General features: G+C 46.0%; 1 protein-coding gene across 5 annotated transcripts in view; it reads right to left on the bottom strand.

Annotated features, from left to right (window-relative positions):
* The window catches only part of ST3GAL5 (ST3 beta-galactoside alpha-2,3-sialyltransferase 5), a 35,803-nt gene extending 21,796 nt beyond the window's left edge, over positions 1-14,007 (bottom strand). For 2 of the 5 annotated variants that reach the window (XM_074821879.1, XM_074821881.1), the window contains exon 1: positions 13,900-14,007. Coding sequence is in view for 2 of the 5 variants with exons in the window: in XM_074821876.1 (XP_074677977.1) it covers positions 13,900-13,936 (37 nt within the window). In the remaining 3 variants the exon portion in view is untranslated. Of the gene's footprint in view, positions 1-1,134; positions 1,151-13,899 lie in introns of those variants that run through there. The other 3 variants (XM_074821876.1, XM_074821877.1, XM_074821878.1) reach the window with 2 other exon arrangements.
* Positions 14,008-19,953: the final 5,946 nt, after the last annotated feature.

The raw sequence follows: 19,953 nt of genomic DNA, 5'->3' as shown, positions 1-19,953 counted from the left end.
CAAAAGTAAGGGCTGAAATGTAAAAAAAAAGAAAAGAATGGTTAATTAGGTGGTAGTTCTGTGGGGGTTTTTTTAAACAGATACCAAAAATGTTTAAGAGCCATCTGTTAAGCAGAGCCTCTCAGTTGAAGAAACCTAAGGATATGAAAAATTTAACTTCTTTATCTTCTGTTATTTTTTTAAAAAGTCATTAAAAAAACTGATTCAGAAATCAGTATAAAACTCTCCAGTTCCCTCCCACATCTTCAAAACCTATTCAATTCTCTTTAATGGGCAAAACAGTCTTGATTCAGAGAATTTTTAAGTAATATAATCTATTGCCAAGTAATACAACTTCTAATCACCGATTCTAATACTGAGAAAAAGAAAACAAACAATTTAACCCATGAGTAAACACCTTTCCTTCCCTTTCTACTTTTGGCTAAACCTAAACCAAACACTTTTCCTCCTCCTCCTCTCTTTGTCTCAATTTCCCTTATTTTTGCCACAGGTTTCACAGAGCTGTCCCAACTCCTTTGGGGAGGTGACAGACAGTGCAGGAGCTTGGGGTCATGTGCATAACGGTTTCTGTCTGCAGCTCCTCTATTATTCTCACTGGGTTTCTTCTGCTCCTCTGTGCTTCTTACCAGCTCACCTGCTCTGGCATAGGTCGCCCACAAGTCCCCCAGGGGTGCCTCTCCTCTGGGACTTTCCCTCCCAAGTCTCCTGATCAACCCATGATACCTTCAGATCCATCCTACACTTTCAAACTTCATCATCTCTTCATTGGAAACAATAAACCATAATGAAATAAATATTGCAAATCACCTCTGTCCATTTTAAAAAAAAAAAATCACGATAAACAATTTTATTTTTTTAAAAATCAACGGTGAATCAAGCTCTGTCCCAATAATAATTGGGGAGCAAAAATGATAATACAAAGAATAAAAAAGCTGAAGCTAAGGACAGTTAGTTGTGCAACCCATTACACACGGAGGACTCGGCAGTTGCAAGTGATACGGTCAAACTGCTACCTTACAACTGCAGTGGTGGATTAGCGGTATTTTAAAACACAGAGTATTTCTTAAATGCTAAACCAATTTGGAAACATAGTCTGTCGTGACCTAAAGAATTTGTTATTAAAAAATAATCAACCTGGAACAACAGAAGATCATCCTCCTCTAGCAAAAGGAACTCCAGAAACTGCAACACAGTGAAGGACTGCCTCAATTTCCAATGACTTCTGCAGAAGTGAATACAAATTTTTAAGTCAAATTTTAGACACAGGTTTAACAGACTGGGAAGGCTAATTGAAAAGCTGTCCAGAGACTGAAACTGGGTTTAAAACACATACACAGAAAGTAAAAAGCCTTTTATTTGAAAAGGCCCATTTGCCCACAGTGACAAAGTACTTGGGAAAAAGTGGGGAAAGAAGAGGAACAGACAAGTTATTCCAAAGGAACTGTTTCTGATTGGGAAATCTCTTTCTATAACACAATAAACATTGAAATGCATTCTTTAAGACTCTGGTTCAATGGTACATGACAAAAATCCCTTAAAATCACAAGCATGAGGAAAAATTCCAGAGATATTAAAGATCTGAAAGAGACTTATCAGGGACAAGCAGATGTATGAGATACTCTTGCATTATAATCTGTAGTAATGTATTATCTGTTGGATATTTATTTTTAAATAATCCTCTGATCATCATCCCACCACTTCCTAGAAGAAATGGTCACAAGACAGACAACAGCCAGCGAGCTGTTGCAGATTAGGGGCTCACAGCTGCTCGCCGGAGGAAAAGTGAACTAAGTTAAAAATGAGAGACTTCTGTCAATTATTTCTTCAGTTGCACCTATATAAATGCCACAGTAAAGTTGGCACTTTATCATATTTAGATATTCGATAAACTTTCTTTGAATATTATCTGCTTAGCACCTATTACTATTTGCATGAAAAAAGCATGACAGACATGCCAAAGAGTCCATTGATTTTACTAATTTAATAAAGTCAATAGAAAGAATACATCCTTGATGGCAAAAAGAAGTTTCGCCTATAATATGGTTATAAGCATCCACAACAGGACATTGATTACATTAGTGCATAATGCATCTTACAGAATGAACTTTGACTGATAGAGCTTTTTAATCAGACAATAAAAAGTAAAAACCAACATTGTCTGTACAATCTGCAATTCATTTGGTAAAGATCCATCTCCTCAGAAACTGAGAATATAACACTGAATCCTATACACGTGGATGCAATTGGCAAAAAACGGAGAGGAGTAAATGAAAATTTCAGAGCAGTTGACAGGCACCAACAAGATCACAGGTGAAAATTATTTTGCCTGGAGCCATGAATACCAGCAAGAAGCAACAGTACCTTAGAGGCATCATCATTTTTCTCTCCTTGTCTTATGATGCTCTGCTTGTGTTTCCTTCTAACTGTTTAATGGCTCATTCATACATCCTCTTTGTAACATCAACCACCAACTAACTAATGAAATCATTAATAACCTTACATTATTGTGTCTATCTGCCCAGTCTTTTCCTTTAGGAAGGATACACATAGCTAGACTACAACTTGCTCTTAACCTTGGGTCATCCAGATTGAACACACAAAAATTGGTTCCAGCTCAAATCTGGTCCAATTTATAATTATTAATTAGAGATACTCAGAGTGTAACACCATCACTTCCTTTCAGCAGCATTCACAGGAAGCTTTCTGGATATTAATAGTGCCTGCTAAAACAATGTTATAGCAAAAGAACTCTTAGGGAGGTTCTAAATGACAGTTTAATGTTCAAAACAGGGATTGCCCTCTTGATTTCACTTTTCTTGCCTTGGCACCTTTTTCTCTAGTCAAGCTGTTCTAAGCTTTTCTGTGAAACCTCTTTCAGGTGCTCTAAAGTGAAGAGCAGCAAAAATCCATAATGAATGAACACAGATCACAGAATCATTCAGGTTGGAAAAGACCCTTGGGATCATCGAGTCCAACCATCAGCCCTACTCTACAAAGTCCCTACACTATATCCCCCAGCATCTCATCTAAACGACCCTTAAACACATCCAGGGATGGTGACTCCACCCCCTTCCTGGGCAGCCTATTCCACTCTCTGACCACTCTTTCTGGGAAAATTTTTTTCCTAATGTCCAGTCTGAACCTCCCCTGTTGCAGTTTAAAGCCGTTCCCTCTTGTTCTGTCACTAATCACCTGTGAGAAGAGACCAGCACCAACCTCTCTACAATGTCCTTTCAGGTAGTTGTAGAGAGTGATGAGGTCTCCCCTCAGCCTTCTCTTCCTCAAGCTAAACAGTCTCAGCTCCTTCAATCGCTCCTGAAAAAAATCAAGGATTTGTTCTCCAGGCCCTTCACCAGCTTCGTTGCCCTCCTCTGCACTCGTTCCAGCACCTCGATATCCCTCTCGTATTGAGGTGCCCAAAACTGGACACAATACTCCAGGTGTGGCCTCACCAGTGCAGAGTACAGGGGGACTATCACCTCCCTACTTCTGCTGGTCACACTATTTCTAATACAAGCCAGGATGCCGTTGGCTTTCTTGGCCACCTGGGCACACTGCTGGCTCATGTTCAGCTGCTTGTCAATGAGAACCCCCAGATCCTTCTCTTCCAGACAGCTCCAGCCACACCTCCCCAAGCCTGTAGCTATGCAGGGGGTTGTTGTGGCCCAAGTGCAGGACCGGGCACTTGGCCTTGTTGAAGCTCATCCCGCTGACGTTGGCTCACCGATCCAATCTATCCATCTCTCTGTAGAGCCTCCTATCTTCATGCAGATCGACACTCCCACTTAACTTGGTGTCATCTGCGAACTTACTGATGACACACTCTATGTCCTATCGAGATCATCAATAAAGATGTTGAACAGAAATGGTCCCAACACTGAGCCCTGAGGAACACCACTTGTGACCGGCCGCCAGCTGGATTTAACCCCATTGACCACCACTCTCTGGGACCGTCCGTCCAGCCAGTGCTTGACCCAGCAGACCGTTTGCTCATCCAGGCCATGAGCAGCCAGTTTTTCTATGAGAATCCTATGGGGAACTGTGTCGAATGCTTTTCGGAAATCCAGGTAGACAATATCCACAGCTTTTTCCCTCGTCCAATAGTCGGGTCATTTTGTCATAGGAGATCAGGTTTGTCAGACAGGACCTGCCTTTCATAAACCCATGCTGATCCCCTGGTTGCCCATTATATGACTTTTAATGGCACTCGAGATGACCTGCTCCATGACCTTCCCTGGCACCAAGGTCAGACTGACAGGTCTATAGTTTCCTGGATCCTCCTTTCTGCCTCTCTTGTGGATGGGCGTTACATTTGCCACCCTCCAGTCCAATGGGACCTCCCCAGTTAGCCATGACTTCAGGTAAATCATGGAAAGCGGCTTGGCGAGCACATCTGCCAACTCTTTCAGCACCCTTGGGTGTAACCCATCTGGTCCCACAGACTTGTGTGCATCCAAGTGGTGTAGCAGGTCTCTGACCACTTCTTCTTCAATTGTGCTGACCTCAATCTGCTTCCCCTCCCCATTTCCCAGCTCATGAGGCTGGGTGTCCAGGGAACAGCCAGTTCCACTGCTAAAAACTGAGGCAAAGTAAGTGTTGAGCACCTCAGCCTTTTCCTCATCCTTCGTTACTGTGTTTCCCTCTGCATCCAATAAAGGAGGGAGATTTTCCCTAATCCTCCTTTTGTTATTAATGAATTTATAGAAACACTTTTTATTATCTTTAACAGCGGTAGCCAGGTTGAACTCTAGCTGTGCTTTGGCTCTCCCTGCATAACTTCACTACATCTTTATAGTCTTCATGAGACACCTGTCCCCTCTTCCAAAGGTCATAGATTCTCCTTTTCTTGAGATCCAGCCAAAGGTCCCTGTTTAGCCAGGCCAGTCTCCTTCCCCGTCTGCTTGTTTTTCGGCACGTGGGAACAGCCTGCTCCTGTGCCTTTAAGACTTCGCTCTTGAAGTATGTCCATCCTTCCTGGACTCCCATTTCCTTCAGGGCAGCCTCCCAAGGGATTTTGTTAATCAGTCTTTTGAACAGGTCAAAGTCTGCCCTTCGGAAGTCTAAGGTGGCAGTTTTACTAACCCCTCTCTTTGTTTCTCCAAGGATCGAAAACTCAATCATCTCATGATCACTGCACCCCAGACGGCCTCCAACCTTTACTTCCCCCACAAGCTCTTCCCTGTTCACAAGAAGCAGGTCCAGGAGGGCACCTTCCCTGGTCGGCTCACTCACCAGATGTGTGAGGAAGTTATCCTCAACACATTCCAGGAAAACTCCTGGATTGTTCCCTCTCTGCTGTGTTGTGATTCCAGCAGATACCCGGAAGGTTGAAGTCCCCCACAAGAACAACAGCAAGTGACCATGAGATTTCTCCCAACTGTTTATAGAAAGCTTCATCCACCTCACTGCTTTGGTTGGGAGGTCTATAGTAGACTCCCACAGCAAGATCTGCTTTATTGGCCCTTAACCTAATCCAAACACTCTCAACCCCGTTATCACCATACTTGATTTCTGAGCTCTCATAGCATTCTCTAACATACAGGGCCACTCCACCGCCTCTCCTTCCCTGTCTATCCCTCCTGAAGAGCTTGTAGCCATCGATTGCAACACTCCAGTCATGTGAGGCATCCCACCACGTTTCTGTTATAGCTACTATGTCATAGTTCTCGTGCTGCATCATGGCTTCAAGCTCCCCCTGTTTGTTGCTCATACTGCCGGCATTGGTATAGATGCACTTGAGATGAACTAATGAATCCAACACCTTTTTGTGAGTGTGGGCCCCATTTCCTACCAGACCCTTCTCAGGTGCTTCCATGGTTTCTAAACATCTATCCCTTTTCTCAAATGAAATGGCAGAGGGAGAGCCCTCACTAGTCCACCATCCTTCAAGCCTTGGCATGCTTCCCTTGAGCTTATTCCTAACAGGCCCAGTTATCTCCCCCTCCCCTCTCATATCTAGTTTAAAGCCCTGTCAATAAGCCCTGCTAACTCCTGCCCCAGAATCCTTTTCCCCCTCTGGGACAGCTGCATCCCACCCGTCTCATTTGTCACCAGCAGACCAGGTGCCTTATAAACTTCAAAGAACCCAAAATTTCGATGATGGCACCAGTCTCTGAGCCACGTATTAATCAGATACGTTTTCCACCCTCTTTCAGTGGTTTTCCCTTCCACTTGAGGGATTGATGAAAACAACACCTGAGCTCCTGAGCCTTCAACTAGCCACCCTAGTGCCCTGAAGTCCTTTTTTCGTGACTTTAGACTTCTACCACCTCATCGTTACCTGCCTGGATAACCAACAAAGGTTAGTAATCAGAGGGCTGCACCAGAGCAGTGACCTTCCTTTTAATATCTCTAACCCAAGTCCCAGGGAGGCAGCAGATCTCCCTACGGTATGGGTCTGGTTGACATATGGGCCCCTCTGTACCCCTCAGAACAGAGTCACCCACTACAATTACACTCCTTTCCTTCTTACTTGAAGAAGTCACAAGTCGTGGGGCTGAGAGACAAGCTGTGGATGACTCACCGGATGGATCCTCATTTCCATCTTCCTTTAGCTGGCCGTCTAGTTCCAAAGCCTCATACCTGTTGTAAATGACAACTGGGAAGGTGAGGAGGGCCAAGAAGGTTTTCACTTGCCTTTCCAAGGAAGGACCTGACTCCATTCCCCCCTGTCCCCCACATCCCCTCCTTCTGCCTAGTGAGAGGAGGGGAGGGAGTCATGCACTTCTTGTACTCTACTTGCTGCCTTTGTCTCAGAGTGTGGCTCCACCAGTCAATCTCGTTTTCACACTCTTTGATCATTCTCAACCTTTCTACCTCCTCCCTCAGTTCACCCACCTGCCTGAGCAGATCGTTTACTTGATCACACCGCACACACACGGTGTCTCTGACTCCCTCCGGTTCAAGCACCAGGCTCAGGCACTCTCCGCAGGCAGAGACCTGCACAGCCGCCTGTTTGTGCAAGACCTCTGTCTGGGTTCCCACATTCCTCGTCACTCTGCCTCTTGGCCGTGTTGTGACCATGATCTTCTCTCTGGCCAGGAAGAGATCTGCAGGGATCGAATGTACCTTGTCCAGTGGCAGAGACTCAGCCCTGCTCTACAAGCTGCCCCGGGGCACTCACAGTCAACTACTATCCGATCACCCTGAGCTCCCACAGGGTTCTTATGACCTGATCAAGGGTGGGGGGTGCTGGTTCCGCCCACACTAACCCGGCAGCCCACCCAGCTCGTTTCAGAGGGGAGGGGTGCGGGGTGTGAGCACACCGAGTGACAGCTGGTGTGTTTACAATTCGTTCAGAACAAATATCAACAAGATGTCCTTCAACACTTAAGAGGGCAGCTGATGCTTTGCAACAGACAAAAACCGAATCTGAATTTGGAATTTTTCAGACTCCCAAATGAGGCCCAGAAAGTCAGTGTTCCAGCCAAGCACAAAGAAACAGATGAGTTAGAGCACTGCTCTTGTGAACAGTGTCTTAAAAAGATATATTTTCTTGCAGAGAAAGCTTTTGAGCCCCCCTCACCCCTTTTTTTTTTTTTTTTTTTTATAGCAAATCCCAGTTTTCCCTTTCATGTTACTTGTGTAAGGAACAGTGGCCTGCCTGCTCGGGGCATTCAGAACCTGAGGTCAGCCACTCCTCTCAGCATCTGCTGAAGCCAGCAAACACACAGGAAGAATGAACTGCAGTGTGGCAGCTGCTACTCAAAACCCCTTCCTATGTGCATCTTGCAAACTCCTTTCTGCAGCACATCATCCTCCCCAGACCCACAGACCCTGCACTTGTGGAAGCGCTGCTCAGCTCGAGTACTTTGAGGAAGAGGCACACCAACCAGGCGGAGAGGAAATCAGCACATCACCCCCGCCAGCTGGGCGAGTTCATCTAGCACCAGTGGAAGGTATCTCTCAGCCCACACAAGGAAGCAAACTCAAATTACGTCTTTCCCCTTACACGGGAAGTTTAAGGAATAAATCTTCCCTAAAAGAAATGGTCGGAAAAGACAGGGCATAGCGTTAATCTTTACTGGGCTAAGGAAACATGCCAGCAGACTTACACAGCAAAGATGTTTCATATTACATCTGAATTATGCAGCAGAATAGCACCGAACAACTGGTAATTATGGAACAATGTTAATAGCACAGCAGCATTTTTACCACAGTATCATCTAACACTCCAAGAGATCATAGTAAAAATCACACTTGCGCCTACAGAAGCAAAAGAGGAGATGCCAAAAGCGTCCCATGAAGGAAAGGATTAAAATGAAACTGCAATATAGCAAAGAACATTGCTGGAACCAAGTTTAGTGCTTAACTTGTGAAATCTTTTTTGCCTCAGTCTTCACCAGCAAGGTCTCCAACAACACTGCTCAAGACGCAGAAGGCAAAGGCAGGGACTGGGTGAATGAAGAACCACCACTGTAGAAGATCAGGTTTGAGATCATCTAAGGAACCTGAAGGTGCACAAGTCAATGGGACCTGATGAGACGCATCTGAGGGTCCTCAGGGAACTGGCAGATGAAGTGGCTCAGCCACTACCCATCATATTTGAGAAGTTGTGGCAGTCCAGTGAAGTTCCCGCTGACTGGAAAAGGGGAAGTATAACCCCCATTTTTAAAAAGGGAAAAAATGAAGATCTGGGGAACTACAGGCCAGTCAGTGTCACCTCTGTGCCTGGCAAGATCATGGAGCAGATCCTCCTGGAAACAATGCTAGGGCACATGGAAAATAAGAAGGTGATGAGGGGAAGGCTGAGGTACTTAATGCCTTCTTTGCCTCAGTCTTTAATAACAAGACTAGTTGTATTGAGGGAATCCAGCCCCCTCAGCCAGATGATAGAGACTGGGAGAACGACTCTCCTGCAATCCAGGAGAGAGTGAGTGACCTGCTACATCACATAGACACACACAAGTCTATGGGACCGGATGGGATACACCCAAGAGTGCTGAAGGAGCTGGCTGGGGTGCTCGCCAAGCCGCTTTCCATCATTTACCAGCAGTCCTGGCTGACCAGGGAGGTCCCGACAGATTGGAAATTGGCCAATGTGACGCCCATCTATAAGAAGGGTCGGAAGGATGATCCAGGAAATTACAGGCCTGTCAGCTTGACTTCGGTACCTGGGAAGCTGATGGAGCAGCTCATCCTGAGTACCATCACACAACTCATGCGGGACAACCAGGGGATCAGGCCCAGTCAGCATGGGTTTATGAAAGGCAGGTCATGCTTGACAAACCTGATCTCCTTCTACGACAGAGTGACCTGCTTATTGGATGAGGGAAAGGCTGTGGATGTAGTTTACCTTGACTTTAGCCAGGCCTTTGACACTGTTTCCCACGGCATTCTCCTGGCGAAACTGGCTGCTCGAGGCTTAGATGATCGCACGCTTTGCTGGGTAAAAAACTGGCTGGATGGCCAGGCCCAAAGAGTTGTGAACGGAGTTAAATCCAGTTGGCAGCCGGTCACGAGTGGTGTCCTCCAGGGCTCGGTTTTGGGGCCACTCTTGTTTAACATCTTTATTGATGATCTAGACGAGGGGATCGAGTGCACCCTCAGTAAGTTTGCAGACGACACCAAGCTGGGTGGGAGTGTTGATCTGCTCGAGGGTAGGGAGGCTCTGCAGAGAGACCTGGACAGGCTGGAGCGATGGGCTGAGGCCAACTGTATGAGGTTCAATAAGGCCAAATGCCGGGTGCTGCACTTGGGCCACAACAACCCCCAACAGCGCTACAGGCTTGGGGAGGAGTGGCTGGAGAGCTGACAGTCAGACAGGGACCTGGGGGTGTTGACTGACAGCCAGCTGAACATGAGCCAGCAGTGTGCCCAGGTGGCCAAGAAGGCCAATGGTATCCTGGCCTGCATCAGAAATAGCGTAGCCAGCAGGGACAGGGAAGGGATCTTACCCCTGTACTCCGGCACTGGTGAGGCCGCACCTCGATGACTGTGTTCAGTTTTGGGTCCCTCACTACAAAAAGGACATTGAATGACTCGAGCGTGTCCAGAGAAGGGCAACGAAGCTGGTGCAGGGTCTGGAGCACATGTCGTACGAGGAGCGGCTGAGGGAACTGGGGTTGTTTAGTCTGGAGAAGAGGAGGTTGAGGGGAGACCTCATCGCCCTCTACAGCTACCTGACAGGAGGTTGCAGAGAGCTGGGGATGAGTCTCTTTAATGAAGTAACAAGCGATAGGACAAGAGGGAATGGCCTCAAGTTGTGCCAGGGAAGGTTTAGACTAGATGTCAGGAAGTATTTCTTTACAGAACGGGTTATTAGGCAGTGGAATGGATTGCCCAGGGAGGTAGAGTCCCCATCCCTGGAGGTGTTTAAGAGTAGGGTCGACATAGCGCTAAGAGATATGGTGTAGATGGGAACTGGCAGTGTTAGGTTAATGGTTGGACTAGATGATCTTCAAGGTCCTTTCCAACCTAGTTGATTCTGTGATTCTGTGGTGTTTGGTGACAGCCAACATGGCTTCACTAAGGGCAAATCATGCCTGATGAATTTGGTGGCCTAAGATGGTGTTACAGCACTGGTGGATAAAGGAAGAGCAACTGCCATCATCTACCTGGACTTGTGCAAAGCATTTGACACTGTCCCACATGACATCCTTGTCTCTAAATTGCAGAGACATGGATTTGATGGAAGGACCACTCAGTGGATAAGGAATTGGTGGATGGTCACACTCAAAGAGTTGTGGTCAACAGCTCGATGTCCAAGTGGAGAGCAGTGACAAGTGGCGTTCCTCAGGGGTCAGTGTTGGGACCGGCGCTGTTTAACACCTTTGTTGGAGACATGGACAGTGGGATCGAGGCACCCTCAGTGAGTTTGCCAACGACACCGAGCTGTGTGGTACGGTCGACACGCTGGAGGGAAGGGATGGGCCATCCAGAGGGACCTGGACAGGCTGGAGAGGTGGGTCCATGCAAACCTCATGGAGTTCAACAAGGCCAAGTGTAAGGTCCTGTACATGGGTCGGGGCAATCCCAAGCACAAATACAGGCTGGGAAATGAGGGGATTAAGAATGGCCCTGAGAAGGACTTGGCGCTGTTGGTGGATGGAAAACTGACTATGAGCCAGCAATGTGCGCTCACAGCCCAGAAAGCCAACTGTATCCTGGGCTGCATCAAGAGAAGTGTGGCCAGCAAGTCAAGGGAGGGGATTCTCCCCATCTACTCTGCTCTCGTGAGACCCCCCTCTGCAGTGCTGTGTCCAGCTCTGGGGGAACCAACACAAGAAGGACATAGAGCTACTTGAGTGGGGCCAGAGGAGGCAACAAAGATGATCAGGGGGCTGGAGCACCTCCCTTATGAGGACAGGCTGAGAGAGTTGGGGTTATTCAGCCTGGAGAAGAGAAGGCTCCGGGGAGACCTTCTAGTGGCCTCCCAGTACTTAAAGGGGGCTACAGGAAAAGTGGGGAGGGACTTTCTACAAGGGCACGTAGTGATAGGATGAGGGATAATGGCTTTAAATTGAAAGAGGGTAGATTTAAAATGGATGTAAGGAAGAAATTCTTCACTGTGAGGGTGGTGAGACACTGGCACAGGTTGCCCAGAGAGGTTGTGGCTGCCCCCTCCCTGGCAGTGTTCAAGGCCAGGTTGGATGGGGCTTTGAGCAACCTGGTTTAGTGGAAGGTGCCCCTGCCCATGGCAGGGGGGTTGGAACTAGATGATCTTTAAGGTCCCTTCCAACCCAAAACCATTCTGTGATTCTATGAATTCAAGACTTCAGCACCTAACAGGTCAAAGAGAGAGCCGGTGGTACGGGTGAAGGAAGAGCAGCTCCCAAGGGTAACAGAGAGCTCGGCTTGACTACCTTGACTAAAGAGGTTGAGAGTTTGTCCTTAGATACACCAAACATGTAGAAACAAAAGCCAGAAGCAAACAATTCAAACAAAAGGACGATATTAGCACACAGGAAAAAGTGGTCATAAATAAATATTGGACTACAAGCAAAGATTCCTGAGTGGCAAAGGAACAGCCTTCTCATGGGAGTAATGGAAAATAACAGCCTACACAAGTTTCAAGAAAGTCCTTAATTTAAGAATGACCTTATGTGAGAGAGTTGCCAGCAACAGGGGAGACTCCTCTATAATCCAGAGTCCTATGTCCAAATTATCATTGTGCAGTTTTGAAGCGTTGGATGTGCCCGCTGCAGATGCTTTAATCTGTTGTGTTTGAGTAAGTTTCATTCAAACTCACTTGTAATTTGGAAATTACTCCATGACAAGTTTGAAGGATTGGCCGGGTCTTGTTCAGTAACCTAGCCTTTATCAAAACTCAAGACCTACTTCTCCAAGTTCTCTTATCTAAACAAATTAACTCACCCTCCAAACACCCAACTCTGCATCAATCTTGGCACGTTCCACATTCATCACCTAAACAGATATATGTAAAGCAAGCAAAATTAAACATACTTAGCCAGTTTTCCCTCAGTGAAAGGAAGCTTCTGCTATTACACTTTGTCTTCCTACATCCTGCCCCTAACTGCCTGTTAATCACTTGTCCAATTCAATCAAACTCTACGGAAGGGAGGATGCTAAATCCCAAGAAGTTCCAGGAAATCAAAGGCAGGATGAGCCTGTTTCTCATCAGCCCCAAGGAAACGGCCAATGCACCAAAGTGCTTATGCACGCTAACCCTCCAGCTGCATTTTGACCTTTCAATGAAATTCCCTGCATTTGCTACCCTTGTCCGGCTAGCAGAGGGCTTTGGAGACAGCTCAAGGTTTCCTGCTGCGTGATCTAGAAGGGAGACAGTAACCCCACTGCAGCAAAACAGTCTGCAAGAAAACCGCACATGCCTTCTAAACTGCATCTGTACACTCCCATCATAAGCTGCATTTAAAAGTATGTATCCACTTTAGACACATAAAGAGCATTTATATCAACAAGTTTTCTTTCGAAAAGTAAGAACGATGCATCTTTATTTACCCTTTTTCTCAGAATGAGGCAAAACTAGCCATTTACCACAGGAAAGCGGTTTACCTCCAGTAATTTTATGAACATCTCCCATTCATTTCTGTAACTAAAGACAGCTGCAAAATAAACATCTCTCCTCATCATCATTATATTTTGATCTTATCAACCGAAATTAGGAAAAAAAAACAAACAGCTCAGCAAAAAAAAAATTTGTTTTCCTGAGTAGCGCTGAAGGAAATAAAAAGGTTTTGGCAGCAACAGCAGCAATCATTTCTGTTTTGCATTCACATTGCTCCTGAGCGGGAAAAGGCAAAAATCACCCACAAAAAGGCTATCACAACCCACAGACAAGTGGAAGCCTATAAATTTTATTTAGAAGAACAACCCAAGGCAGCCCCAGCTACATTCCTCTCCCTCCCAGGAGGGGCCCAAGGCAGACCTGACTTCCATCGCCCATCTGCTTAAGAACTGCAGCCGCCACCTCACCACCCAGAAACCTCCCCGGCGCGGTGTCTCCTTGCCTTCCCCGGTAGGGACCTCGGAGCACAGGCACTGATGGGGCACATCCTAAACACCTCAGCCCCACATCGCAGCAGGGTGGAGGACGTCGCGGCCTGGCCCGGGTGACACTCAGAGGCCTCCGGGCGCCCCCCGGCCCGCTGAGGGAGCGGCGGCCCCGAGGCACACGAATATCTCTGGGACCCATCACCCCCTCACAAAACACCCCCCAAACGTTGGTGCCCCCACGCCTCGGCAGCACCTCAGACCCTTTTCAGCGGCGACAGAGGTCCCCGGTGCGTTTCTGAGTGCAAACGCCCCTCAGCACCACCACGCCCCCCTCAGCAGGCCCCGCGCCGCCGCACCGACCTCCCCCCCCCCCCCCCCCGCTAAAAAAACACCCCTTCCTTCCCCCCACTCCACATTACCCCAAACCGCCGCCTCACACCCGCGGGCAGTGGGTTTACCGCCAGCCCGCCGCCGCCGTCCTACCTGCGCTGGGCTCGGTCCGGGGGCCTCGCCTCTGCATCGGGGCAGGGGAGGGCGACGCGGCCCCGCCGCAGGTAACGGCTCCGCGGGAGCCGGCGGAGGGAGGGCGGGAGGGCGGGGGGCGGCGGGGGGGCGGGGCCTCGGCGGCACGTGGGGGAGCGCAGCCAATGGGGGCCGAGCGCGGCCCCGCATCGCACGGGGCGGGGGGAGTGGGGTCGGCGCTGCCCGGAGCTGAGGGGAGGCAGCGCCGGGGATGGGCGCCGCGGCAGAGAGGGAGGGAGAAGTGCCACAGCCTTCCCACCCGCCAGCCTTTTTGTGGGGCTATTTCCCGAAATGAACATTTTCCAGACTTTTCTTTCCTCAAGAAATCGCGGGTTTGGGTGATTTTTCCCCCCACAGCCAAGGGACCCGCACCCCCCCACCCCACCGGCCACCCAGCTTCGCCGTCTCATTTCCTCGCTGCCTGTGTAGCGCCTTCACGCTCCCACCTGTGGAAAAACGAGATCGGTCCCAAAATCACAGCATTTTAGCTGCTTTTATTGTGCCTCACGCACCCAGGAGCTTGAGTACGTGAGGGTTTTTAGGTGTCTCCGCAGCTGTCTCAGGAAACTTTTCCTGACAAGACGCCTAATGCTACCACAATAAGTGTAAAAAATGCCTGATTTAGTGGTAGACTCATGTAAATGGCTGCTTGACTTGCAAGAGAGGAGAAACGATCTTGTAGGCCCACCTGACCGTGGATGTGACGTGCGGAGTCACGACTTTACAACCAGTAAGGTTATAAAGAAGGTACGTTTATTCAGCGCTGGGTGCACGGGGGATCGCTCCTCCAGAAACGTGCACATTTTGGAGCAAAAAGCAGCTCCTTTCTATAGCGTAAGTGTTTACATATTCATGATAATCCCGAGAATAGGGAGAGATATTACAATTAGTTTTGAGAAATCATTATCATAAATCCCGCCCCAAGTCCCACCCCGTTGCGCCTGCGCAATGTCTCCTGATGGTCTTGGGCAGGGGTCTTCAGGATGAAGATTGAAGATTCCTCTTCTTCCTCTTATGACTTTTCACCCAATTAGGTCTCTTCAGCATGTCAATTTAGCATTCTTTGAATTCCCCTTCCTTATCTTGGGACTCAGTAGTTGCAGCTCCTCCCTTATCTCAAGAGCCCATCCTGCTGAGAGCCCACCGTGCTGAGAGGCCTGCATCTATTTTGTTAAGGTTTCTCACTTCAGATGTAGAAGTCACAAGTGGAACCCCCAAAAAAGCTGAAGAACCACTGGAGCAGAGCTAGAAAGCCTGGGCATCAGCTGTGGGAGATGGCTGATAAAGCAAGAAAAAACATTAAGTCATTACAGATTGTGCTAGGTAGGAAATTGTTGGGTTTTTAAACATTTCGCTTATTGCTATGGTATCTAAAGATTGCTCCCTCGCATAGATGGTTGCTGCAAAACAGAAATGACAGTTCCCGACATCGGCAGCTGCTAATATTTGAGCTCTGGAATTATAGTGTAAAACACACAACAACGGCCATGTCAGGAGAGCCGGGGGGACACACGTGCTCTTAGACAAGGTGGGATGAAACTGGCCTTGCGATGCCATTCACAATTAAAACAGGGTGATGTGGTTGAGGTCCACATTGCTTTCGTGTGAGAACTGCCACACAAGGAGATCTGAAAACAACCACAATTATCTGACAGTTACATATATGTTTCCTTACAGTAAGGTATGGATGACCGCATGTCCTGAAGAAGGATGGGTTAGATGTTTCCAATTTTATACAAGATAAATGCAGATGTGCTTTTTATCCATATGGTGGTCTTATCTTCACAGCTCTTGCTAAACTATGTCTCTTGGTCTCTACAAGAGATGATATATCGCTTTTGTGTACCATTGGCTGTTTGGTGGTTTGATTTGTAGTCGGAGCAGAGATCCTTGGTCAGTTTTTGTAGAATTCAAGAGAAAATATATATGTCAGAAACAAAATATTTCCTTCTCCATTCTTTCAGCCATTGACGTAACCGAGGACAGAAGATTTATTTAGGATCAGTTCTTAACACTACTCCTCCATAATTGCAAGCAACCATTCATTAGTTTAGACTTTCAGAAGAAGCCATAAGATGTAAATAAAGACGCTGACTGTACAGCCAGGCGTGCACAACAGTGTCACAGGGCCCATCACATTGGGCTTTGTCTGGGAAACAACCAGTCTTTGCAAGCAGCCTTGTAGAAGAGTAGTTACAACAAAGATGCATTATATTCATTTCTTTAAAAAAATGCAGGAATGATGTCAGTGGATCAGAAAGAAAACCTTAATAAATCTGAGAAAAAACATTGTTGTAAGACAAAAAATAACAACTATGGGGGAAAAAAAAAAAAAAAAAGAGAGAAACAGCAGAAAGCATTTCAGAACATGTTCACTTCCCCTGGAGCAAAAAAGTTCTAGAAATAGGCACAACTCAGTTTTCAACTGCTATATTTGCTGCTGAAAGTATCACTATGGCAGCTTTGACAGTGACAGGTAGCTCATCATGGCAGTAAATATGTTTGGTTTGGGGAGCTGGCAGAGGTGTGGGCCATGCTGCTGCTGGCTCCTGTTCCTGCGGCGTGATGTAGGCTCTGAAACACAGCCTGCTCCTCCGCGAGGGAAGGAGGTGGATTGATGGTCTGGGGTTCGGACGCAAGAGGTACGTACAGTGGTGTGCATGTAGCTCACGCCGCTGGGCAGTGCTGGAAGGCTGGATGGGCAGAGAGGCAGCATCTCATCAAACGTAGAAGAATAGTTCCCATGATCTCTGAGATTTGTGGTTATGGACTTAGTGATTCTCGGAGACATTTAGATGCTTAAACATACAGTTTAGGCATGGAAAGGAGTTTTTAAGTGCATCTGAGCACTTCGTTGCTGAGTCAGTGGGAGTTAGGTACCAGTACGCTTCTGAAAGCCTCACAACATTTATCCTCAATATCTTTATTTAAAGAAGCCTGAGAACACCATCCTCTTGGCATGTGCACTAGCTGCTTAAAGAAAATTATTTGTTTGGGTCTGGTTTTAGACTTGTGCGTATCTATTATTTTCTAAATTGTTTTTTTGGAATTGCTTTCTTACCTGTATTATTATTTCAACTGTGAACTTGTGTCTAGCCATTTCCATAAACTTTACTTTTCTGTAGGAGAACTGGCACCCTGAATGCCTTTCAGTTTTTATTGGTGAATAGGAGCAAGCCACTGCTGAGTCAGAGACCTTGGAGATCTCAGCTCTGAGCATAATTAGGTCCGTACAAGAAAAATGTTTTCAGGTTCAATCATCAGTTTTGCCTTCTAGGAAAGAGTCTGAATCATGGACTCTGCTGCTTCCCATGTTCCAGCTGTCCTGTTTTGATGGGTGGGGTAAGGTAAGTCATCACTTTAAAAGGATGCTTCATTTAAGTAAATGGCTCTCTCTTATTACCAGTCTTCGTAATTATTTCTGTGGCACAGCTCTAATGGTTTTATTAAGCTGTGTTATGCTTTAATGTTTATTCTGATTGATGAATGAATTACAGAATAGTGACACTGCTGTTGTACTAGAGGAGAAAGACAGTCCCACTGTATTTCATAGGAGAAACATTTTCTCAAGAGAGTGCTTTTGTAACTAGGTGTTTGTTGCTAAAAATACAGGCTGTTTTCCACAGTAATTTTAAAAAGTGGTTTCTCCTGTGGTTAGACCTAAATTGTATACCCAGAACAGTGTACATAATGACATTAGTCATCTGTATAGGTGGGACCTGTCCAATTTGCATGGAGGACAAAGGCAAAACCACATGGATATTTATCATCTTCATGTCCAATTCCACTCTCCTACCTGGAAGATTACTTCTTCTGTTACTGGCAATGAAAGATGCTTAGTGTCAGCACAAAGAAATCAAAATACATTCTAGAAACAGTTAAGGACAAAGTAATGGAGATAGGACTCCACTGTAGAAATCCACACCCCCCAGCTATGCTAATAGAGGACAAATTACTGGAATAATTATGCAGTGTGCATATACCCCCTTGCCATGAACGTCATGTGATACCGTGACCTGCCTGTCTTCTCTCAAACTGAGATGGGAGCCACATTATTAATCACAGTGGGAAGATAGCCTCAGAGTTTGAAAGCTAATAGGAAAAGTGAGGAATCACATTTGTTATGTATTATATTGTTGAGATGTAAAATACAAAGGAAGGACAAGGCATACCAGTGGATGAGTGATGCTATATTATAAAGAAAACTTAGAGGATCTTCCAACTACCCGTTAAATCTGTCAATAAATAAGATGGAGTCTCAATTGATTGAAGTCTCAGTAATAAATAGGAAAAACGCAGTGCTAGGACTTCATCACCAGTCTAGCTAACAAGGCGGGGAGATAAGAGAGTTTGCAGCACAGGAAACGCAATCATAAGTGACCTCCATAACTCAAATGTAGATTAGGTAAATGTCATGGGAGGGGATGATGCTCTATCTAACTGTTTAGAAACTGTCCGCGAACACTAGTTGGGAGTCCAGAAGGGAAAGAGCAATCCCTCGTTTGGTCCTAAACGGTGTCATAATATTGCTTCACAAAGAACCACACTGTAGCAGTAACTGTAGCATCCTTGGATTCAACACCCTTGTAACACCAAGAAAAAGAAAATCAGTAGTATTCTGCTTTCTTCTCAAAAAAGAGGACCAATATAAAACAAGACACACCTTTCATTAAAAGGGGCCTAAAAGAAACATCTAAAAGAGTTAAGTCTTCACAGGTGACATGGAGACTGTTTAAAGCCGCTGTTCTGGAGGCAGAACCAATGCACCAGAAAAAGAGAATTTCTAAAAGGAAGACTGAGTAAAAAGCATGGTGAGGGAAATTACTAGATGAAGAAGGCTTCCTTCAACAAGCAGAAGTTTTATTCAAATTAGGAAAAGAAGAGACTATAACCTCTGATGGGTTAAATACAAAATCGTAATAAGCAGCCAGGTGGTTTCAGAGTCAACTTGCAAAAGATACAAAAAATATTAGGAAGTCTTCCCTGGAACAAATCAGGGAGCCTGCCAGAGTTTGACTGCTCTGTAAGGCAAATAGATTGTTTAAGATGCAGAAGAAACATCTGGAGAAGATACAGCCATAAAAGAAAAGCTGAATGGATTTTTGCATTTGTGAATGGGATGGATGAGCTTGGGTAAACTCCAATACTGGGAAGCTTCTTTAAGGGGAGTAATTGGGAAAACGTGTCTCAGATTAAAGTGTAAGTATAAAAGATGAAGGAACACATTAAGAAAAAGAGCAGTAGCCAACTGCTGAGACCAGATGGTGTTCAACCAAGAGTTTTCAAGCAGGTCAGAGATGAAGTAATTCAGGTACTAACTACTGTCTCTTAACTTCTCCCTTAAAACTACCTTGGCATCAGGGTGGTCTAGAAAGTTGCTTTATGTGACACCAGATTTTTGAAAGGATTTCAGAGAAGATTTTTGGAAGCTGTAGATCCAGAAGCCTGACACCCTTACTAGACAAATAACTAGAAATTATGCTAAAGAACAGAAAAGACTTAGTGGGCACATGGAGAAGATGACACATTAGGGGAAGTCATTATGGCTTTTGTAAAGCAAATTAGTGTTTCACAAATCTATCAGCTTTCTTTGAAGAAGTAAAAAAGTTCAGGGACCAGGGGAGATTCAATTAACCATCTATGATGATTTTCAAAAGCACTCAGTATGATTCCTCCCCAAAGGAAGTAAAAAAATAGGCTGCTAATTGATATGAAACATGGACAAATAGCCAATAGAAATGGAGGTGAATAGTGATTTACAAAATGTGCTAATGATACTAAGCTGTTCAGGGTGGGGCTAACTGGGAAAAACTGCAAATGACTTTATGTTACTAATAGACTCAGTGACAAAATAGCAGGTGAAATTAAAGTCAGATAGATACGAAAGGATAACATACGAGAAAAAAAAATTTAACTTTACGTATATACTGAGGAACTTTGAGTTGACCTTTACCACTGAGGAAAAAGACCTTGGGGTTATGAGAGGTGTTTCTGTGAAAACATCAGCTCAGGGCT

Source organism: Strix aluco, chromosome 4 (assembly GCF_031877795.1).
Source record: "Strix aluco isolate bStrAlu1 chromosome 4, bStrAlu1.hap1, whole genome shotgun sequence".
Lineage (NCBI taxonomy): Eukaryota > Metazoa > Chordata > Aves > Strigiformes > Strigidae > Strix > Strix aluco.
Note: the sequence above shows the minus strand (reverse complement) of the source record. Positions and strands in the feature narration are given on the sequence as shown.